The 25,676-nt window shown below is 40.0% G+C and overlaps 1 protein-coding gene across 2 annotated transcripts in view; it reads right to left on the bottom strand.

Annotated features, from left to right (window-relative positions):
* LOC306863943 (CD166 antigen homolog) overlaps positions 1-13,458 on the bottom strand; it is a 65,750-nt gene extending 52,292 nt beyond the window's left edge. The window contains exon 1 of one of the 2 annotated variants that reach the window (XM_079407554.1): positions 13,228-13,458. In XM_079407554.1, the coding sequence (XP_079263680.1) occupies positions 13,228-13,285 (58 nt within the window). In that variant the 5' untranslated portion in view covers positions 13,286-13,458. The remainder of the gene's footprint in view (positions 1-13,227) is intronic. The other variant, XM_079407555.1, reaches the window with a different exon arrangement.
* Between the last annotated feature and the right edge of the window lie 12,218 nt (positions 13,459-25,676).

Genomic DNA, 25,676 nt, shown 5'->3' with positions numbered 1-25,676 from the left:
GTGGCACATGGCACAGCTGAAAAATAGATGTAGGCCTTGGAACAGCGGTATTCAACTGCTTATGAATTCACCTGACTAGGGCTGCTGGCACACAAAAAAGCAGCAATGAAGCTGAATTTTTTCAATATGTTCCTGTGTGTTTATTTGTATGAGCAAAGGCACATCTGTTTGTGGGGTGTGTGAGATTTGGGTGGGGAGGTCGTTGCGGGTCTGTGTCTGTGTGCGCTTTAGAGGGGAAATGGAATTTTACCCTAAAGCCATCTGCATTACACTTTGAAGACAGAGTCATTTTTGTTGGTCCTAACCACACCCGCCAACTGCCCCCTTCCCAATGAACTGCACAAGACCAGACTTGACATCCAGTCTGATGAACAGAACAGACCGTCCCTTGGTGCCAGTTTGTGGATCTTTATTTCTACAAATCATAATTATAATTAGGGATGCATGATATATTAATACCATACTGCTTGTAAGCAAATATTAGAAATTTGTAATGTACTGGCATCAGTGTTATTTTAGTTTCATTTATCATTATTTATAAATATTCAGCTATTTTTTTTATTTTTGTTTTTATTATTTTGTTACATGCTTTTGTCATTATTCATTATTATTCATTAAGGAGTCATATGATGCGATTTCAAGTTTTCCTTTCTCTTTGGAGTGTTACAAGCTGATTGTGCATAGATGAGTTGCAAAAACTAAAGGATTTTAATGCACTTCCTTAATGCTCTTTCATGCACTTTTTAAAACCTATTTTATTTCAGTTAAGTTTTAATCAGTTAGTTTTTCAAATTTATCAATCAGCCATAACTATATAAAAAAATAAGTAAATAAAAATATATTGGCTTACTGTTTTGGACAGAATTTTAATATCAGTGCATCCCTAATCACAATCATAAATGAGACTGCTTTAATATCGTTATTGTCTTTCATAGACGGCAATTAGAGTGAATGGAGAGCCAAAAGAGAATTCAAGTTGAATTGAACAGAATTACAAAAATTATAGTTTTTAAACTGGCTATCTATCTATCTATCTATCTATCTATCTATCTATCTATCTATCTATCTATCTATCTATCTATCTATCTATCTATCTATCTATCTATCATTTATTTTTATTTATTTTTTCAAAAATACTCAATATTAGATATAAGATATATTGTTGAGTAACATTGAAAAAATTACGCTCTTTTAGAAGAATCATCTAAGACAAACTTCAAACTTAAATGAAACATATCTGAGCCTCTGGGAGAAGCAAATCCTTTTCCAACTCTCTGCACAACCACCCACTATAACAGAGCAAAAACATTACTATTGTAAATGAATGACAGAAAAATCAGAGGCAGCTGAAAGAAAGGGGTGTTTATCATGTGAATGTTTGCCGTTTTTCTTGAAATATTGTGTGAAAGCATTGAATGGACAGAAAGAGGAATGCAGGACATAAACATCACTTGTATTGAAACATCAGAGCTTTCAACTATCAGGTTCCTGCAGCCAAACCTTCTGTTCCTTCAAAGCAGGCGGTTCAAAAAGACCTGCAGACACCTGATGTTTTTGCTCAAATACTTGTCAGGCCTGGGAACACCGTTATGGCATCACTATACTGTAGATTTCATTTGATTTAAAAGTGGGGGAAACAAAACCAAGGCACGTTCTGAACTGGATGAGAAGATAAAGTCAGCTTTGCTTTGTAGTTTCAATCATGCAGAGGGATGCAGCATAGCCACTGGCAGCGAGAGCCAGGACAAGGGCATCCAGTTTCCTCCCTGCCGTTTTACCGCACAGCTCCTGGGGGCATTCAGGATTCAGTTACCACAAGAGCACGAGCTAAGATAAGATTTAAAAACACTTTCCCTGGCCAAAAACAAGAAATGAGCCCCAGATTCCAATAAAACGCAAACACCTGAGGAATATATGAGCAAAATCAAAACAATATTGAATATGAAGGAGAGCTTTGTCTTCAGAGCTTTGTGTAAGAGTTTCTGCTCAGGTCATGTTTGTTTTGAGTCAAAATGGTTGGTAATGCAAATTACGCGACAAAGAGCTTTATAAGTCTAAATATTTTAGGCAGGATGCAAAACTACATATACTGATTTTTTTTAAGCGACCTTGCAAGTTACATCTATACGCCAATAGATCACAACTAGTGACAGTTTTTATGAATGATTTGAATTGAATTATTCATTGAATCAATCAAAGAATAACTGTTAAGGCAAATCATATGGCAAAAAATAACTGTTAACGCAAACTTATGTGACCATACTGTATACTGTTAGTCTGTGCATAAGTTGTGAGAATTTTGTGTGACCTTTTCTGCAGGTTTTCTGCAAGTGATTTGAATTGAATCACTGATTGAATCATTCAGTCATTCGTTTTGTTCAAACCCACCAATTCATTTCAAAACGCATTTAAGTGACTGTTATCAAATAGTTCACTGTTTTGTTCAAAAACATAAATTAATTCAGTGATGCCACTGCTATGTGCTGCTTGGAGACCCACAACAATGAATTTAGTTCTGGCTCCGTTTTTAACTTGACTGGCAGATCAAAAATAGACAAAGTAATTGGCAATGTGGTGTAAATATAATTTACTCAATGTAAGCTTGTTTAATGTGTGCATATACATTTAAAATGTAAAGCAATATCATAGTCAAAATAGTAATGTTGGTTTAAATATAAATTTCAATGCCAAGGAAAAAAACAACAACTTAGCAATTCAATTCTCAAATAGGCCTATATATATATATATATAAATAGAGATAGAGACCCCATCTTTAGTTCTTAGCTGGAAAAGAGTGTTGAGATGTTTAGCAGATGAGAGGGGAAGTATCGGCACTGCAGCCCAGGATGGTGCAGCGTCTGATGCTGTAGATAAAACGGATCAGTCGTAGCACTGAACCATTGGCTGCCTCGGCCCATCTGAGACACGAGAGCCACTGGGGTGAGTTCATGAAAAGGATCAAACATGCTCCAAAGCTTTACAGAGATATGATACGTTACCCTTCCGCATGCCTGAGTTAGCAGTGTGCAAGAAAATAAGATAAATTATATTGAAAGTTCTAGTTCTGCTGCCTAAACTGAATAAAACAGAGACTTTGAACCAAGTGAAAAAGGCTTATGACCAGCAATGGGTCAAGTTTGGCAAGTTAGCATCGCAAAGTTAACCCTAGCTGATAGATGCCATAACTATAACTGACCAAAAAGCATCTTTCTTTATTGACATCTGTTCCAAAGTAGCTGTGGGTTCTGATAAAATTTTGCTTCATTTTAAGACAAACTTCTTGTGAACATACTGAGCATCAGACACAGAAATAAAAAGGGAAAAATCCAGCCCTTGTATTCCTTAGTTTTGCGTTTGTGTGAGGAACATTGTGTTTCGTAGGTCAATTTCATTAAATGACAGCCGAAATGTGGTCATGAGACCAATGCATGGGCCTGAATCAAACAAATATTTCAGCTTGTGTCTCCTATATATAGAACAGCAGAAGATTAGCACACTGCCCAGCGAAAAATGCATTGCCTCTTATCTCCAAGGAACACACTTGAAGAAATCTTTTCCGAAAATGTGTGTGCAGCCCCAACGTGAGGGGGATAGAGTGAGCCGGGGAGCAAGAAAAGGAATTAAAACTCTTCACCTACAAATAGTCCACCTAAGACGCTGGGAACACCAAAGGCACAGGCTTTTAGCTTAAATACCTTTAGTATGAGATCTACGATAAACGCTTGAAAACCTCCCAAGAATGGTGTTATCTCTGACCACTTTGAATGCGCTTACAGGTATTTCCAAATAAGGATGTAAAAAAGAAGTGGAAGTTGGTCAGCTTGTGGTTAAATTTAGTGTGCTATCACCCTAAGCTTTCAGCGTGGATACTAGCAGACAGCAACTAAGTTCCTTTCAAATATATTATGGCCTCATGTCGCTGGAACGGCACTTCAGAAGATGGAGTGGACTCCTCAAAGTGCACTGAATGTGCTGGTGACTTGTTATAAGCAGCAGAATGATTTATGTTTATACATTTATGAATACATCCCAGATATATCACTGTAGTTTTAAGACCAGCTGTCGGATGTATTAAACATCTGAAATTAGGACCAGCCAAAAATATACAGTGCTTGGTTAGCATCATAAAAGTGTGTGTGTGTGTGTGTGTGTGTGTGTGTTTGGGGTGGGGGGGGGGGGTGGTGGTTGCATCTGACTGCAATCTCTTTCCCTTTCCTGTTTCTTTCTCTTGCACAGTGGCTTTTAGTTCACATAATGGCTAATATGAACACTTTGAATAGAATAGTTAGCCCTGCTATTAAAAAGCTGCCATTTTGAAGGCTAAAACCATGGCTTTTAGCGGTTACACAACCCATTTCTGTGGAGGTTAATGTTGGATGTGCAATTGCCTCATTTGCTGTGAGGAAAATTATAGGACAGGTCAATAGGATTATTAACATAGCACAGTAAAGTGGAGGCCATGGGGTGACAAAATGGCAGACTACTGGTATAGCAAAGCCTAAAGGGGTCTTTCAGATATACCACTCACCACTCCAGCAATTTTCTATTCCGATGGCCTTCTAACAAGCACAGCTTCCTCAAACTTGATATTCAGCATAGCACACTCTTAGTTTTCCTCCACGCACATCTACAGGACTTTTAACATAGGGCCCATTGTACTTGACCCCTCTGGATGGTAAATAAATCAATTTGTGCTGAATGCAGAAAGTGCTGTCACACAGGATGAATAAAGAAACAAGAGATTTTGAGGGGAGGGAGGGAGGGAGCGAAAAGGGCAAACACCCAGAGGTGGGATTTATTGAATAAATAAGAGAGATGGATCCGTCCTAAAGTTTCCCTCAAATGACAACTCAGAGAAGAAAGACAAAGTCAGATCGGCTAGGGAAGTCTGTTGCTTTATCCTGCTCTCTGCGGTACTCCCATCACAAAAGCAGCAGCAAAACAGGGGAAATGTGTGATGTTGGTGCAGATAGTGTAAAAAACGAAACAAAAAAAACTCCCTCAACCATTAAATTTGCATGTGTAGGGAGAGAAAGACCTGCTCACGAAGAGGAATTTTGGGAGGCGTCACAAAAGCCTCTTAGGCCACTGTTCTCGATGTACTGAAACAGGTTCAGGAAGGGGGAAAAGAGCAGGTTTCTTTTCTCCCTGATGTGAACCGAAGCAGATGTGCACCGGTTGTGTGTACATAATCAACCATTTACCTCTACTCCAACTTTCAACCTTTTAAAATCGCATTACAACAGTGCACGCTGAAACAACACAAAGCTCTGAGGGAGCTCCTCCAGCCTGCGAGAGCTGGAACTAATTTATCGCATGAGAGGATGCTTCTTTCCATGCCTCTCGGGAGGGGAGCAGGTCGGCTGCCTGCCCTAATCATTTTCACCATGAGGTTTGCTTAATGTTTAACCTGTCAAAAATCCAGTGCTATCCGACTATGGCATGTAAAATGATGCAGCAAAGCCGTTTTGGAAATCTGAAAATAATAAATTGAGTTGCAATTGATTTTCTATGCCATGCATCTTTGGGAGCCCTTTTGTTTGACAATCCTTAATGATACTCCTACAAGTGATTTTAGTGGGCATGAACTTGCAATTGAACTTCGTCCTCTGAGATTTGGGTTCAAGGTTTTCATCTCCGCAATGTTATATTTTTTATCATGCACTCCTCCAGCCGCAGCCTCACCCACCCATTCATTCATACTCCCTTTTGCTCCCACCAGTAACCCTTTTAAATCACATAACCAGTTTAATTTATTACTTAGGCGCACAAAGACAACAATTCAGCGCCTCTGAGCATGATTTAGTGGGAGGTGCTAAAAAGGGATGTGAGCATGAGGGAAGAGGCCACTAAATTGTAAGTGGGAATAACATTTGACCCTTTTTCATTAGAGCTATGTACCAAGAGAGACCGCATGGTAAAGATGGATGACGTAAATCTAAAATGGACCTAGTGACTTCAAAAAGGCTCCCACTTCCTCTTTCACTGGCAACCTCTGCTGCAATTGAAACTCTACCATGTGTAACTCCTGTCTGGGGGAGTTTGTTCCTGATTGTACCAGGGTTGAATTTTAAATATAGCTAAAAATTCTATCAACATTTACTCACCCACATATCGTTTCAAAACTGTATGACTTACTTTCTTCTGTGAAACTCAAAAGAAGTAATTTTGAAAAATGTCTCAATGTTCCACAGAAGAGTCTTACAGGTTTGGAATTTTGTAAAGGCTAGAATACCCTATACGATTTTTGCCCCGATTTTCCCGGATTTACAGTCTGAACAAGTTGACAGATTCCACAGAAAATCGCATAGTGTATGATGGTTACAGACTGATTTTTATCTAGAGACTATGAGACTTCCATCCAGTTGGAGGATATCAAACATGTTTGATATTCTTAGCTGATTTTAGAACACATATTATTTTCATTTGCGTGTCTCATAGCAACAATGCACACGTTTCTACATGAGTTTGTTGTGATCAGAACAGCTTTAAATTCTGTAGTATGAGCCTCAGTTGTTTAGTGTATGATGCCCAGTTTTCCTTTGTGACTGTTTACAAAGTCAGTAAGTGTATAAGTGTATCTGGCGTTTTAAAAATCTGTTCAGATTTTAAAAGCCGTGTAGTGTATTACAGCCTTAAATCATGACAAATTGTATGGGTGAATGGTCACTTTAAGAAATTCCTTCAACCATAAGCAAATTAATACCTCTCTGTGTTCTTTTTTTTTGGCTCAGACCATGTTTGAGTTCATATTTGAGTTACTGCGTCACCTTGCCACACTGCAAAGGATGCTGAATTGGAATGACAGAAAGAGGACTTTACCTGTGTTGAATTTCTAAAGTTGCAATTTAATAATGTATTCTGCTGGGAAATTAAGTGTTCCACCAGAGTCAGTTTATAAAAAATATGTTTTTCTAGTTAAAATGATAGTTCACTCAAAAATTCTAATTGTCATTATTTACCATGCTCATGATGATAATGACTTTCTTTTCTCTGTTTAACATAAAAGGAGATATTCTGAAGAATGTTTTAATAAAAGTCATTGGGGTCCAAAACAACATTAAACTCAGTTGAAAGAGAAAAGTATACAGGCTTAAAACAACATAAGGTGGGGTGGGGGGGGGGGGGGTGGACTACTAGAAAAACAAAGTTTAAAATTACAATTACGTGAATTTCCATTAATTTTAATTCCACTTTCTTTGATTTAAATTCAAACTGCAGCTGGAATTTTCATTCTCAAGTCTAAATGGCACAACCTTATGCTCAAATCTGAAAGAAAAATGGTTTCAAACAAATAGGCACATTGTGAATCTACGTAAAGAGCAATTAAAGCTCTAAATGTTGAGAATTCAGACCGTCTCTTCCGCTCGCATTGTTTGTGCCAAGCATCTCTGAATAGGGCCACCACCCATCAAGCTCACGGTTCACCCCACATTGCCTTTAATAGATTTAACCAACGTCAGTGCTTCCTCATTCATCCTGACAGCTCTGGGAGATCCCGTCCCTAAGCCATGGAGCTCATGGGTACTCTAACCTTCTTTCCATCCGCCTCTCTCACTCTATCCGGTACAGATTTAGGGAAAAAAAAACTTTGCCTTGCTCTGTCATGCCCTTTTGGGTTCAAAGCGTCACTTAAAGAGGCAAGAGTAGCAGGCAGGAACGTCTCCTCACACATGGAGAAATGCAATCTGCACATCACAGACGGCATCAAAGCGACGGACACAGAATGGGAATCCGGTTATCGTGCGTCTCCATGGCTGCCAGAGAGGTTGTGTGGCTTTGAATGTCAGCTTGAATTGAAGCGCTCAAAGCCTCAGATGGATATTTGACAGAAAGTGATTTGGCAGGAGGGAGACGGGCTAAGGGCTGCTACAACTCGCAACCTTTTGTAGATGGATCTAAATGCCAGGACAAACATTTGACATTGATGAAATAATATCCTCCAGACCACCATTAACCACTACACGTGGACAAGCAGCTTGATGCATGTAAATCCTTTTCTGGGGGGTATTATCGTCCTCAAAATGTATGGCTTAAAAAGTCTCGGATCAAAACGCACCATGTACGTTTCATAAACGCAAGCGGTAAATGCACTCAAATTGGTTCTACACTGTGATCTCTGAACTGATCGATACAACAACCCCCGAAGAAAGGGTGACTTATGACTCTTGCGCTATAAGCAAACTTATAAATAACATTCCAACAGCCACATAATTGCCACTAAAACTATACTGAACGACACAAGGTGGCCTCGTCGTGGACCGACTAACCACGCTCTTGAGTTACCGCCAAAAAGTACATGTTAAAAAACACGTTGTCTAGAAATAATTGGATGCTTGTCTAATCGATAGCTATCCCCGGACCCTTTCATCGACTGCCACATCAATATATTTATATCACCGGCCCATAAATGAGCTAGAGTCAGTTATGACTCTTTAAACCATCCCATTAAACTCAAGATGGGATAAAAAACTCAAAAGACAGGAAGATTTGTTTGCCACCCTAGTGAACAATAAATATACTTAAATGTATTTGAAATACATTTATTTCATGCTTTTATATACTACAAATAAATTTTCATATTTATGTACTTAATAAAATCGATATTATACAATCAATTCTCATCAAAAGTGGCATTAAAAGACATTTTAGACTTAATATTAAGAAATGTGCATTGTGCAAAAGTAATGTGCCAAATAAAGTTTAATTATAATTTTTATATCAGTAAGTCTCAAGTTATCTGTCAGTAACTGTTACTAGATTTTACTTGGTATGAAATAAATGTATTTGAAATATATTACTTTTTTACTAGGGCACTCATTAACATTCCCTTACATCCTGCCATGCTGCCAAACGCCGCTGGTGTGTGGTCTGCAAGAATCAATGATATTAATAAATAAATGCAGATAAACTTAACTGAGTCCAGTCGCTACATTTTATCAGCATTCTGCATTCTGATTATGAGCAAGAACTGAGTTTAACGCCTACAGTCAGTTCAATGACGGATATTGATCAGAAAACCCGCAGCCTTGAGTGTTTTCTAAGTGAAAAGCAGGTCTGCCACCAGGAGGACTTGAATAAACATTGTTGCCACTTCCATATTTGATAGCGCAGATGAGAATTCCAGTGTGAAAATGACATTATTGTGTACTTCACACAAAAGTTAGAACTCTCATTTAAAGCTTAGCTCAGAAGCCTTGAACTTGTGTCTCCCTGCTGTGCATTGCTACACTGCTTATATGCATAACAATATAAATGCGAGAGAACAATATTCCCTCAATGCAGCACTTAAGACCACCAACTGCCTTTTATCAAGCAGCAATCTTGGGAAAAGACGTTTTAGTGCCGGTAACCAACACAACAGCCCATCATCGTACTGGACCTAATGTAAGCATTCCCTTTGATTATGTGGCAAAAGGAGGGTTGTGGGACCAGATGAGTAGATAAGACCGGCTGAAGTCTCAGGGGGCCATTTTGGGTGGTATAAAGACAGCAGGTCTTCCTTCTTACCAATGCTTCGATTAATCCATTAGCAAACGTGCAGTGTGTCTGATGGACGAGAAAGATAAAGGAGGGATAATGTACATAGTGTGCTTGTGTTCATGGGAGAGCAGATGCTTGGTCCAACACATGGCTCAAGTACTTTACTGTAAAAGCCTGTGATGGAACATATGTGTGCACGCGTGTATGTGCATGAGTGGTCGTAAATTTAAATATGAATAAATAATGACATAATGGCCTCGGCACTTCAACCCTTTTAAATGGCTGGTCAAAAGCACATTCTGAAACCTTAACTGCCTGTCTCATCTAAGCCTGGATCCAATAATTTCAGAATAATACCCACAATCATTTTAGCACATGAAACATTGTTCACTTGGCCTATGCTCTCAGGTTTTTTCTCTCTTCCCAGTATTTGAGACGAACAAAGCCCCAAAGCTATAAAATTAGCTTTTACCATATGCTCCCATTGGCTCTTCCTGAAAGCAGTTCCATATTATGCTTAAACTAAATGAACATGCAAATATGAATTAGACTTTTCTTTTCACTACATGTGTTTTCCTGTTTGATATCTAAGTGGAACTGACGTTAATCAGCTCAAGCCCTTGCCTGCCAATAAACAATGACAAAATATTCCCCCATCAGGCCACGGTGGCATGAATATTTCACTTGAATGCTTAAATGATCAGATGTGGGATTTCCTGGTGGAGATGCGGTTTAGTGTCGGTCTTAATGTAATTTTTTTTTTTTTCATCTCTCGTGCTAAACAAAGGCCTGTGCTTTCTGGTTTATCGAGTGTTTCAGTTCCTCCTCACCAGTCATATGTCATTCAGAGTGACGTCACTGATATGCAAACGGAAATAAAAATACAGCTGTGGTTTCAGTAACCCTAACTTAACCCAACAAAAATTTTCCAAGAGTGCATTTTACAAATGCACATTAAGGAATCCCCAAGAAATTTTCTTTATTTAAAATACTACTATGATTTCTGTATCCTTTTCAAGCATGCTACTAAAGCCAGTCCACATTCATCAGACCTTTAATCATGCAGCTTTCAGAATGAGTGGAAAAATTCTTCATAATCAGAATAAGGAAACGTTTCATCAGCCAGGTTACTTAATGATCAACAAATTAAATAATGTATTCAGGAAGCTGCACGGAGCAGGTTTTTTCCTATAAAATACAACCAGAGCACATGTTCCAACCACTGAGCTCGCTAAGATGGCAGAGATGCTTTACCTGTTTGCATACAGGTGATCAGTCTCCTGCTGACAGCACTTCAGAGAAACTGACCTTTCCAACACACAACCAAAAAGAGCCAGAGGGTTATAACAGCAAATACCCTTTGAGTAAAGGCTATGGGTTATGTGTGTGTGTGTGTGTTTGGGGTGGGGGAGAACTCTTTGAAACTGCAAACATAGCTTACAGCAACGTCTGTGTGGGGGAAACAGACCTATACTAACATAACTTACATCTCAGGATAATTCATATGATGTCATGTTCTGTCACTTAGAAAGTACACTAGGAAATATTGAGGGACGGTATGGGTTCCCCAAGCAAGAGCATGAACCACACCCATCACCCTGTCAGATCAGACAGAATCCCACAACAATAGCCTGAACTCAAACTGTATTTTTCAATGAATTTCCAGTGCATTTATAATCAACAACATATTCTTTGTCGTACAATAAAATTAAAGGAAGTTCTGCAAACAGGCTGACAGACAAGTGTTATTTTGGAAGATGTCACATGATGAGCATTTCCCTCTGTGTGAAGGAGCTTCCCTCGTTTTATGCTGAACACATTTAATTAGATAAAAAAAAAATCCCATTATGTATTGCACATGGCACAGTTTCATATTTAAAATAGTAAAAAATATTTTTAGATAGTATAGTTGTTATTTTAGCAACAACATTCTAGCTTAAATTTTATATGCACAAGTGCTTTATAAAGGAAATTGTATCTCTCAGGTCTTGTAATATGCACTTTCCCCCTACAATTTTTAAATACCAATTAGATAAAATTTAAATGGTCCTGCAGTGTGACAAATAATTTTGTAAAGCAAAAAATAATAATCATCTCTCAATAAACGCGTGGTCTTGCAATTAATGTGAGCAATTATGGAAAATGATTTTAAAAATAGTCTGAGGTAGTAGCTTATAGTGCATCACAACAGGAAATCTACCCCTATAGCCAAAGTATAAACAGTGAACTTCTGAAATTGAAAAAAGTCAGATGGATGGATGGATAGACACAATAAAAAGAAAAAAAGAAAACATTTCAAAAAGAATAATGAGCAGTAGCCTATTACAGCAGCCGCCACTTCAGTTAGGCTATCAATCACTTTACCGCCTTAACATAGATTAAGCCTATCTATGAAGACGAATAAAGACATCTCAAATACATTTTGATGAGCAAACAAGCACGTAACACTGATAAAAACATACACCAGTCAAATGGCTGAATTTGTAACACACCGCCCTCCACCTCTCGTGAGCATGCACACGCTCGCTCTCTTTCCCCGTATGCGCGCACACACACACTCGCGCGTTCAAAAAGATTCAAGCTGGGCAGCGGTGTTCTCGCGCGTCTCAAAATCGCAGACTTTAATTACTGATTAATTTAACACAATTTTCGCACGCTGGGCACCAGCCAAGCCTGAACACAAACTAATGCAATCGCTTATTAAAGGGATAGTTCACACCAAAATTACAATTCTGTATCATATCACCCCAGACCCGCGTGACTTTCTATCATTTGCGGAAAAAAGGGTGAATGAAGAATATGCTATTCGTTTTTTTTACCCATGCTATTAGAATGAATGGGGCCTTGAACAATCAAGCTTAAAAGAGAACGCATAATCACAATAAAAGTATCATAAATGCAGTTCAAAATATTCAGCGTCAATGGGAATGTGAATTTGACGATTCCGTCCATCTGAATGATTCGTTCATCGGTCAAACTAAGAATTTGTCACTGACTCAATTCCGGGCACACTGGGTGTTTTCCGTTTGTTTCTCATATAAACATATTGACTTCAGATGATCAGGAATCATAAATGTAAAATAAAATGTTCAGTTTGTGTTTTCGAAAGAAAATAAGCCACGCAGCTTCTTAACAACAACATGCGAGTGAGTAAAGGATGACAGGACTTTATTATTATTTAAGGTCCGCGTTTAGTTTCTATTTGGGACTGACGCATACAATAGACTATGACGGGGATTTCAGAAACATTTCAGTGATGTCACGCCGCGCGCGATGCGGTTGAACCGAAACAGAAACACGCAGTATCAACAACATTACGTCGCGAGTCACCCGTCCACACTAAAAGTTTAAACACTTCCTATTCACTTTTCTGTACTGAGAATCCTTTAAGTTTGAAAGCTTCATCGCAGTCTCTGATGGTGATAAAATGAATGAATATTATGTGAATGTCCGAGGCGGGCCAGATGGCTTAATCTTCCTCAGGTGGAGAGGTGACCTCTTGCTCTTAACGTGGGAGAAATGAAAAGTGCAACACATGACCTGGCAATGATTGCCAACGAACTACGACAACGGCTACTATAATAAAAACTTGTTGATGTTCATTGATGTAAGGAAGTAAAAGAGTAGAACGGTTACTATAGGAACGAACCTGTTCAACACAATTCTCGGATTACGGCAGCGATGTTACATGAAAGAATGGGAGAGTGAGATAACAATATTTTAATTTTAAATTAAATGACATACCTGGATGAAACACAGCGGCTGCTATGAAGGCACCGAAAAGGCAGATAACCGATTGCATCCTTATAGAAAAGCCCGGCTCTCCTTAATACAGTCCGAAGAGATTTTCAACAGAAATATGTACGTCGGAAGTTGTTTGTTAGTATCGAGGGAAGTGTCTGGTTGAGTGTGTTGAAAGGATCAGGCAGTCGCTCTGTGCGTTGCTCGCAGGTGAAGTTTGGACGAGCAGTGGAGAGAGGGAGAATTCACACCGGAGAGTTGAGCAGCAAGCCCCGCCCCTGGTCCGCCCCCAGTGACACGCCCTCTTCGGGTGAAGTCCCGTCACTGTGGTAACATTTGTCATGCTGCTGTTGAATTAGTAGCGCTGGAATGTCCGAATAATTCTAGTGAATCACTTCTTGTGAACTGGTTCAGGGAGTCATTCAAAACCATTCTGCAATTCGATCCACACACACAGACCTTTCTAAATAGACTAACACACTACTGTACAAAAACTTGAGGTCAGTCAGTTTTTTTATATGCAATATGTTTTTTATATTTATTCAGCAAGGACACATTAAATCGATCATTGTGACAGTACAAATATAATTTTACAAAAGATTTCTATTTCATACAAATGCTGTTATTTTAAACATTCTATTTATAGGATCGTGAAAAATGTACAGTATCGCAGTTTCCACAAAAATATTAAGCAGCACAACTGTTTCTTGAGCACTGAATCAGAATGATTTCTAATGGATCGTGTGACACTGAAGACACTGGAGTAATGATGAAAATGCAGATTTGCCATCATAGGAATAAATGGCATTTTAAAATATATATTAAAATGGAAAACAAAGTTATTTTCAATTAATATTTCAGAATATTACTCTGTTTCTGTAATATATATATTTCTGACAATAGAGCTCCGGAGGTTGACGTCACGCAATCTAAACTCCGCCATTTTGGTAGGCCATCAGGAGAGCCCTAGAGCGGCCGTAGCATTGGTATCGACAGTTGTAGAACAATAATTTAAACCCTTACAAACCTTACACCATCTCAACATGGTGGACAGCTGCTGTGTGCCAGGATGCCAGAACAGGCAGGGGAAAACTAGGGTTGCCAACCATACCGTATATTGGGCTCAATTTATGTGTCCCGTACATGACCTCCCTTGGTCAGTTTCTTTCCCCCTCACACAGTATTCGTTAATTAAATCGGAAAGTCCTGAACATAACTGTTCAAGGAAGGCTGCAGAATCCTTTGCTAGCTGGTCACTCCCGCTTCACAATAAGTGGCGCTTGCGCTAATGCCAATTCCGTCCATGTTTTGACTTCAGTAAATCACTTTCGGCAAATACAAACAATGTGATTATTTTTTATGAGTCCAACATCCAGGCACGCAAGAAAACATGCAATCTACATGATTGTGATTGACATCAATAATGGAAGCCATCTTTCACTATTGCAAAATAGAGAAAAAACATTTTACATTTAAGCTTCTTAACCTTGTAGCCTATTTTATTCGTAAAACACACAAAATGACCAATAAAAAAGTGTTGCGCACCAAAAGCAGCCCATATTAAATCTATGTTATCTTTAATTGAAAATACGCATTTTCCTATACACACACATGCGATTGTCCCATAAAGCAAAGGGGAAATAATTTTATCTTATTCCTAAGAATAGACCACTAAAATGGTTCACTGCAATAAAACGTGCTAACAAACACAACATTTGGGATTAAACGGATAAGATTTCATGACATTTATGATGTATAGAGCTCTGGACGTCACGTGACCCATTCTGTTTACACCACCGTGCTGGCAGGCAGGGACAGCCAGGAGCGAATATGAATGGCGCCAGCATGAGTTTCGAGGCAACAGAGTTCACTGCGCACTTTAATTCAAAAGACATAGACCTGTACATAGCAAAACTTGATAGATTAAACATAACAGATCCCTATAATGCCCCCGGGGTGCTTTTAACGTGTATCAATAAAGGAACGGATAGCTTTCCTGACCTGCAGTATCCTGATATCTACAACTACGTCATCAACTTTACCTCCTAACGTTACTCTGGAGACTCTTTAAAAGCCTACAAAAGCCTGGAGGGGTACAAATGGACGTAATCAAATTTTTTTATGAATATTCAACTTTGGAGTCTGCCGACTAAAACCTGTTATGTCGTCATTAGAAGGTTAAGTCAGCTGTGTTGTTAGCTAACGTAATCGACCCTATAGCTGTCCTTTGTAGGTAGCCAGCATAGCTATATCACTGTGAGTACAGTAGACATCATGAATGTCATGAAATACCCATTTAATCCCACATTTTGTGTTGGCTGGCACGTTTTATTGCAGTGAACCATTTTCTATTCTATTTGAACCATTTTCTATTCATTTTATATCCCGTTGTCTATCGGGATCCTTAGAATGATTTCCCGTTTGCTTTATGGGAGAATTGTGTGTGTGTGTGTTTGTGTATGTATGTGTGTATGTATGTATGTATGTATATATATATATATATATATATATATATATATATATATATACTGTGCCTTGCGAATACCCCTTAATTTTTTTCCCCTTAATGTTTTATGTTGCTGCCTTATGTTTATGCCTTAAACTGCTTTAAATTACTTTTATTTCCACATCAATCTACACTCCATACACTATAATGGTAAAGCAAAAAAAAAAAAAAAAGGAAAAAAAAGAAGGTTTATAGCAGCTTTGCAAATTTATTAAAAATAAAAAACTTAAATGATTCCTTTGCATAAGTACTCAAACCCTTATCTGGGACAGTTGGAATTTAGCTCAGGAGCATTCATATTGCTTGTAGGTGTTACTAGATTTTGAGTGAAGTAACCTGTGGCAAATTCAATTGAATGGGTATGATTTGGAAAGGCACACACATCTTAATAAATGGTCCAACAGCTGATAATGCATATTAGAGCAAAAACCAAGCCCTGGGGTCAAAAGAACAGTCTGTAGAGCTCAGAAACAGGTTTGCATCAAGCCACACATCTGGGGAAGAGTTCAGAAAAAACTTCTGCTTCATTGAAGGGTCACATAAGCATGTAGTCTCTGTTACCCTTAATAGAATAAGTTTGAAACAACCAGGATTCTTCTTAGAGCTGGCCTCCTGGCCAAACTGAGCAGTTGATGGAGAAGGGCTTTGGTTAGAGTGGTGACGAAGAACCTGATGGTCACTCTAGTTGAGCTCCATGATCATATATGCAGATAGGAGAAATCTACAGAAGTACAAACACCTCTCCAACACTCCATTGATCTGGGCTTTATGGCAGTGTGGCAAGACTCAATCCTCTCCTCAGTGAAGACACATGAAAACACACTTGGAATTTACAAAAAAAGCACCTAAAGGACCCTCAGACTCTGAGAAAAAAGATTCTCTGGTCTGATGAACCTCAATTCTAAGCATCATGTTTGAAGGGAACCAGCTCTGCTCATCACCTCCAGAGTACCATGCCAAAAGTAAAGTGTGCTGGTAGCAGCCTCATGCTGTGGGGCTGTTGTTCAGAAGCAGGGACTGAGGGGCTCATCAGAAAAGAAGAAAAGCTCAATGCACCAAAATATTGAGATAGCCTTAATGAAAACCCAGTCCAGAGCATTCAGAACCTCAGACTGGGCAGAAGGTTTAATTGACAAATGTTGATGAGCAAAGCTTGTCGCATCAAACAAAAAAAGACTTGGGGCTGTAAAGGTACTTCAGCTAAATATTTAGAATACTTATGCACTGTACCTCTGTTTTTGCTTTGTCAATATGGTGTATGGAGTGTAGATTGATGTGGGGGAAAAAAGTAATTTAAAGCAGTTTAACATAAGGCAGCAACATAACAAAATGTGAAAAAAATGAATGGGTATGAATACATTCGCAAGGCACTGTATATGAAGAGTTTATTTGCAAAAACAGATTGTTTTGAACAATTTTCAGAAATCATGTTTTTTCATTGTGCATTCCAATTAATCTTATTAATTAAACTGCAGTTGGGCTATTTTGATTAGGTAAAAAAAAAATAAAAATACAGTTATCTAACACAATAAAACACAATACAAACATGATAACATAATAAAAAACTTGATTTCTGAAAAATCTTTTGAGTTATCTGTTTTTGCAAATAAACTCTTCATATACAGTGTCCTCCAAAAGTATTGGAACAGTAAAGACAAAATTGGGTAACACTTTAGAATACTGTTTCTTACTTACTGCATAACTAATAAGGAATTATTGAAGAACTAACAGGTAATTATTCATTAACACTTAACTCACTACTGTTAACTACTAAAGAAGTTGTGTTAACTAATCAGTATGTAATACAATTTTATGATTGTGATAAGTAACAGTTAGCTAATCAATAACCTCTATATTGCATTTATTAATATGGCATTTTCATACTACTACTACTACTAATATCATTTATATGAGAGGGTCACAACTCAATTTAATTGTGTATGACTGTTCATTAGTCGTTACTTCATAGTTATATTTCTTGAACCTTAACTAGCAGATAATTAATAGTAGTTCTTAAGGAGGTATGAAAGAATACATCAATTATTGATTAGCTAACTGTTACTTAACACAATCATAAAATTGTATTACATACTGATTAGTTAACACATCTTCCTTAGTTAACAGTAGTGAGTTACGTGTTATTGAATAATTACCTGTTAGTTCTTCAATAATTCCTTATTAGTTATGCAGTAAGAAAGAAACAGTATTCTAAAGTGTTACCCAAAATTGCTCTGTTGGCTGTGGAGTCAAGACATTAGCAGATATGATTAAAAGATGAATATGAGACAAAACTACAGAATGTCACATTTTATTATTGGGTGATTCAACACATCAATGTTTTACCAGCTAAGAAGTTCAGCACTTTTAGAGTTTCATCCCTCTATCTGATGTGAGCATAAGTAATGGAACAGTTGCCTCACAGGTCTTTCTAAGTGATCAGCTGTGTCCTGTTGCATTAATTCTTCAGATATTTAAAGCAGGTAATGTGTCGTATCAGTGTCTGTACCATTACTTCTGTATTCTGAATCTTGCATTCGATGATGACACACACAAACCAGGATGAAGATGAGGGAGCTGACTTTGAGGGAAAAGCAAGCAATTTGGATGCTAAAAGAAAAGAGGAAGTCAATTAGAGCTATAGCAAAAACAAAGGGCATGGAGAAATCAAGAGTTTGGAAACCACCAGTCACACCAGCAACCAACAACGACCTGATCGGCTGAGAAAACAACAGTAGTTGATGACAGACAAATCATAAAAGCTGTGAAAATGAACCCTAAAAGACTACTACTGTCCTCAGGAGACGTTGACACAGAATTACAGATGCTACACAGCAAGATGCAAACCTCTGACCAGCACCAAAAATAGAAAGGCAAGATTAGAGTTTGCCAAAAAGCAAAGGTGAGCCAGAAGAGTTTTGGAACTGTGTTTATGCCAACTGTATGTATGTGTGTGTGTAGGAAATGCGTATTTTTCAATTAAAGATAACTTATATATTTAATTGGTTACTTTTGGTGCTTGACACTTTTTTTTATTGTCATTTTGTGTGTTTTACGAATTAGATAGGCTACAACGTTAAGAAGCTATTAGTTACTTAAATGTAAAATGTTTTTTTCTCTGTTTTGCAATAGTGAAAGACGGCTTGCCTTATTGATCATGTCTCGGGTAGATTCCATGTTTTCTTGCATGGCTGGATGTTGGACTCATGAAAAATAATCAACATTGTCACGTTTGCCAAAACTGATTTACTGAAGTGAAAACACGGACGGAATGTTAGCGTGAGCGCCGCTTATTGTGAAGCGAACAGTTATGTTCAGGATTTTCTGATTTACTTAAGGAATACTGCATGAGGGGGCAAGAAACGGGCCAAGGGAGGTCACATACAGGACACATAAATTAAGCCATATGGGACGGTTAGCAACCCTAGCTTTCCCCCGCTTGTTCTGGCATCCTGGTGCTCAGCAGCTGTCTACCATATTGAAATAGTAAGGTTTGTAAGGTCTAAATAGTCTGGTTTTAAATGATTGTTTGACCACTGTCGATATCAATGCTACAGCCATTCCAGCGCTTCCCTGATGGCCTGCCAAAATGGTGGAGTTTAGATTGCGTGACGTCAACCTCTGGAGCTCTATGCTGGCTACCTACAAGGACAGCTAGGGTCGATTACGTTAGCTAACAACACAGTTAACTTACCTTTCCAGTGACGACATTTTTACAGTCTATGATTTTAGCTGGCAGACTCCTGAATATTCATCAAAAAATTACATTGCGTCCATTTGTACCCCTCCAGGCTTTTGTAGCTTTTAAAGATTCTCCAGAGTAATGTTAGGAGGGAAAGTTGATGAGGTAGATATCAGGATACTGCAGGTCAGGAAATCTATCTATTCCTTTATTGATACACGTTAAAAGCACCCCGGGGGCATTATAGGGATCTGTTATGCTTAATATATCAAGTTTTGCTATGTACAGGTCTATGTCTTTTGAATTGCGCAGTGTACTCTGTTGCCTTGAAACTCATGCTAGCGCCATACATTTCATATTTGCTCCCGGCCATTCCTGCCTGCCAGCATGGTGGTGTAAATAGAATGGGGAGCCTGGTCTCATGAAAATGCGTATAAATAATACGCCAAATAGAAACGAAAACTCGTGGTATTGATACGCAAAAATGAACTTTGGCGTTTCTATATGATATGCACGTATTTGGCGTGCATATAATACGCAGTTTTTCGCGTGCATATGATAAAAAATTTATTGGCGTGCATATGAAAAGTTAAAAAATGGCACCGGTGAGATCGGCTGCCGTCACGACTGCTCCGACCAAACTTTGTCTTTTATTGTTATTTTTTCGTATTGTTAACTATAAACACCGGTTACTTTTTGTAAGATGGCCATTCTTACATACGACAGGGCCACTCTTATTTCTATTGGTGCACAATGCACTAACCTTTCGCCGATTTTGAACCCGGACCCATCCTGGCCAAGCGAGATCCTGAGGAGGAACAAAGGACGCGACCCGTACCGGCGTCCTCGAGGGAAACGAGCCGGCGTCAGGAACAGGCTGAGGGCTCGCGTACACCGCGCTCCCTTACCAAGTGTCCTGCTCGCCAATGTCCAGTCGCTGGATAACAAACTCGATGACCTCAGGGCAAGAGTCAGGTTCCAGAGGGACATTCGGGACTGCAACCTTCTCTGCTTCACCGAGACATGGCTGAACCCAGCGATACCAGACCACGCCATCCAGCCGGCCGAGTTCTTCTCGGTTTACCGCATGGACAGGACGCTGGACTCGGGGAAGACTAGGGGAGGTGGAGTATGCCTGATGGTGAACAAACACTGGTGTGACAGCGCGAGCATTGTAGCCCTCTCACGCTCCTGCACACCGAATCTTGAACTTCTGACCATCAAATGTCGCCCTTTTTATCTCCCTCGGGAATTTAGCTCGGTCATCGTCAGTGCCGTTTATATTCCACCTCAAGCGGACACGGACACTGCGATATGGGATTTACATGAAACACTACACCTTCACCAGACACAGCACCGGGACGCCGCATTCATTGTTTTGGGAGATTTCAACAGTGCCAACCTCAAGCGTGCACTGCCGAACTTCCATCAGCACATCAGCTGCCCCACCAGGGGCGAAAGGACATTAGATCACTGTTACACCCCATATAAGAACGGCTACAAGGCACAGTCACAACCACCGTTTGGGAAATCGGACCACGCCGCCATCTTCCTCATGCCTGTTTACAAACAGAGGCTGAAACAGGAAGCCCCGGTGCAGAGGGAGGTCCAACGCTGGACGGACCAATCGGTGGCCGCTCTGCAGGACGCGCTAGATGACGCAGACTGGGACATGTTCCGGAGCAGCTCTGATGACGTCAGCTTGTTTACGGAAGCGGTTGTGGGATTTATAGAGAAACTAATGGATGATACGGTGCAGAAAACCATCATCAGGACGTTTCCCAACCAGAAGCCGTGGGTGGATAAAACCATCCGCGACGCCCTGAGATCCCGCTCCGCTGCCTACAACACAGGGCTCATCACCGGGAACATGGATGATTACAAGGCTGCATCTTACAGCGTGCGCAGATCGGTGAAGGAGGCGAAGCAGCGCTACGGGAGGAAACTAGAGTCGCAATTTCAACATGGCGACTCTAGGAGCCTGTGGCAGGGACTTAGAACCATCACGGACTATAAAACACCACCCTCCAGATCGGGGAATGCGGACGCCTCTCTGGCTGACGAGCTGAACACTTTTTATGCTCGCTTCGAGGCTGCAGCTAATCACGCTAACTGCATGCACGCTGAGGAAGCCGGTGAGGACAACGTATTCACCATCACGGAGCATGACGTGAGGAGGGCATTCAAGAGAGTGAACATCAGGAAGGCAGCAGGACCAGATGGCATCACAGGTCGGGTTCTGAAGGCCTGCGCTGACCAGCTAGCACCGGTGTTCACCGAGATCTTCAACCTCTCCCTGGAACAGTCCATAGTCCCCTCATGCTTTAAGCAGTCCACCATTGTTCCTGTCCCCAAGAAACCGCAGCCCACCTGCCTAAACGACTATCGCCCTGTAGCCCTCACATCAGTGGTGATGAAGTGCTTTGAGAGACTGGTCAGAGACTTCATCATTGCATCACTACCAGACACACTGGATCCACTACAGTTTGCATACAGACATAACCGCTCCACGGAGGATGCCATCTCACACCTCCTCCACACCACAACAAGTCACCTGGACTGCAGAAAAGGGAATTATGTAAAAATGCTGTTTGTGGACTACAGTTCAGCGTTTAACACCATAATTCCCTCCACACTCACCTCCAAGTTGGAGGTCCTTGGTCTCAGCACATCCTTGTGCCAATGGATCTCCAGCTTCCTGAAGGACAGACAGCAAGCCGTACGGATGGGTAAACACACCTCATCCTCCATCACCCTAAGCACTGGAGCCCCTCAAGGTTGTGTTCTGAGCCCCCTGCTGTACTCACTGTACACTTATGACTGCGTGGCCACTTCCAACTCCACCACCATCATCAAGTTTGCTGATGACACTGTTGTGTTGGGCCTGATCTCAGACAACGACGAGACGGCCTACATACAGGAGATTAAGAACCTGGAGAGTTGGTGCCAGGTGAATAGTCAACACCTGAACATCAGCAAAACTAAGGAGCTGATAGTGGACTTCAGTACGAAGCAGGAGCGGTCGTACCAGCCGATCACGATCAGCGGGACTCCAGTGGAGAGAGTGGACAGCTTCAGATACCTGGGTGTTCACATCACGCAGGACTTGACTTGGTCCTGTCATACCAGCACCCTGGTGAAGAAGGCCAGGCAGCGTCTGTACCATCTGAGACGCTTAAGGGACTTTAGACTTCCCTCTCGGGTGCTTAAGACTTTTTACACCTGCACCATCGAGAGCGTCCTGACGGGCAGCATCACTTCCTGGTTCGGGAACTGCACTATGCAGGACAGACGAGCCCTCCAGAGGGTGGTGCGTTCAGCGGAACGTACCATTCACACCGAGCTCCCTAACCTGCAGGAGATCTACAGCAAGCGGTGCCTGACCAGGGCCAGGAAGATAGTGAAGGACCTCAGCCATCCCAACAATGGACTCTTTTCTCTGCTGCGTTCAGGGAGACGCTTCCGCTCCATGAAGGCGAACACAGAGAGAATGAGGAGGAGCTTCTTCCCGCAGGCCATTCGGAGTCTTAACCTCTCTCCACTCTAAGCACATCACCCCACACTTCCACTTTGCACATTTTTCAAGTACAATCTGCACTAATTTGTAGAAGGTTACGTAAGGATAAATGAGTGGGACTTACATACCATTTGTCTTTGTCTTTAGTATCCTTTTACTCACTTATACACTTTACTGCACAGCACAGCACACGGACACTTTATCACTGACATACACTTTACTTTTTATAGAATCTATATAGAATCATATTCTATTTTTTATTCCTCATATCTATTTTTATTCTCATATCTATTTGTTATTTTATTTTATTGCTAGTTTATTTCTGTATATATGTTTACTGTACTTTTTCTATTTGTATTTTTGTAAACTTGAGGTTTTTCTTAATTTTGTTGGACAATTTGTTGGACAGTCGTACAATACATTTCACTACATGTCGTACTACGTATGTATATGTATGTGACAAATAAAATTTGAATTTGAATGATATGCAGTTTTCGTGTACATACAGTATGATACGTATCTACCCCACAACCCTAATCTTACCCATCGCGTAGCATATACACGCAAAAGTCCATTTTTGCGTATCAATCCCAGGTAGCCAAAACAGTTTGCCCCGATAATGGCCTAGAAGAAATAACTCGGCCCGGCTGCGTTTGCCAGACTCGGCATGGACATGGGATGAATGACGCTCCAGAATCGGTCCAGATTCACTGGCCCGAGTCCGGCTGCCAAAACTGTCGACATTGGGCCACAATTACACAGACTAGAAATGAAACACTTAGCCAGTACTGGCCCGAGTCTGGGTACAGAAACTAGGCCGACACCACCGGAACTGGGCCACTATCACACCGACGAGAAATGAAACACTTAGCCAGTACTGGCCTGAGTTTGGGTATGGAAACTGAGCTGACACCACCGGAACTGGGCCACAATCACGGCGACGAGAAATGAAACGCTTAGCCAGTACTGGCCTGAGTTTGGGTATGGAAACTGAGCTGACACCACCGGAACTGGGCCACAATCACGGCGACGAGAAATGAAACACTTAGCCAGTACTGGCCCTAATCTGGGTACTGAAACTGAGCCAACACCACCGGCATTGGGCCACAATCATACTGACAAGAAATGAAACACTTAGCCAGTACTGGCTTGAGTCTACTGAAATTGAGCCAACACCACCGGCATTGGGCCACAATCATGCCAACCAAAATGGTACACTGGTCCGACACTGGTTACTAAAACTGAGCTGACACTGGGTCACAATCATGCCGACACCTAGCCAGTACTAGTATTGTTCGCTAAATTAAAAAAATATATATACTTACACTTACTCATACCGAATTACAACTTCTAAAATATGTGTATTAAAGACTCCTTCCAGTTTTTATATAAAACCAGAGCTTTGAATATATATATTTTTCCCCACAAAATGACATTACCTTAAAAAAATAAGATGGCATCTACTTCCAACTAAAATAAAATATATTTTTTTACAGTGTCCTTGTTAAGCCTACATGTACTTATGCATGTCAACTAAATATGTCACCTTTACAAAGATTAAGGGTTTGACCCTTACCCCATTTCTTTTCATGGCATCCCCACCAACTACCCCATGAATTAACCCATAACATCCATATGTGCTCCTTTTCCCCAAGTATAAAAATGACACAATGAAAATATGAGTGATATTAGAATTTATTTGTACAAAACAAAAAACAAACTCCAGGAGCTTCCTCAAGTAAGCGTACCCTAAAAGAGGGACAGACTGACAGAAAGAGAGACAAAAAGTGGTTAAGACAATATGACACGTATGGTTATTCAGACAATCTCAGACATGATAACATGAATGGTAACCCTGGTAAATGTTAACATTTGTAACATACAGTACCTTTAGAATTTGTTAGCATTCGGCAAGCAGCCATCTTTTGATGAACTTTTCAATCTCGCCATCTGATGTACTGCCAGTATTTTGCATTTGCATGATTGAAGAAAAAAAAATATATATATATCAGTCGCAATACTATAGACCAATGGTGTCAAACTCATTTCCTAGAGGGCCGCAGCTCTGCAAGTTTACCTCCAACCAGCTCCAACTCACACCTGCTTGGAAGTTTCTAGTAATCCTGAAGATCTTGATTAGCTGGATCAGGGGCGTTTGATTACGGTTGGAGCTAAACGCCAGCACTATGTCAGCAAACTCACAATTATAGCTTCATTATAAATAAACATTACTTAGATATTATATGTGTAGAACGGTTTATTAAAATTATTTTATATGTTAGATTATCAAATGTTTACTCACCAGGGTAGCAAGTTCTTCTGGTCTTCTGGCAATTAGCAGCACAAAAATCCTGTCAGGTTTTGTCATTAGATGTCAAAGTTAGTGCACATGTCTTGAAACTCATATAGCAGAAATAATATTAAAGTTCCCTTAATAAACTTGTTTCATTATATGAATTAAATCATTAATTTCCAAATGTAGCTAAAGAAAAAAGAGAATGTTGGATAAAAGGAAAAAATATTAATAGGAATTACAATAAAAAATACTTAAAAAATAACATAACATGGGAAGTAAAAGATATTATGTTTAAGTTTAAGTGTCACTGCATGCTATATACTATTTACCACATTGTAAACAGAGACCCACCCCCAGCACTCAACCTAAACTGGTCCGGGTATGCATGCCCATATCTCAGCCAAAATCAGACCAGCCCTGAGCCCTTATGGTCCGTAATCGGGCCGAATGTGGC

This window comes from Barbus barbus (assembly GCF_936440315.1).
Source record: "Barbus barbus genome assembly, chromosome: 45".
NCBI classification, from domain to species: domain Eukaryota; kingdom Metazoa; phylum Chordata; class Actinopteri; order Cypriniformes; family Cyprinidae; genus Barbus; species Barbus barbus.
This window is presented reverse-complemented; position numbering and strand designations above follow the sequence as displayed.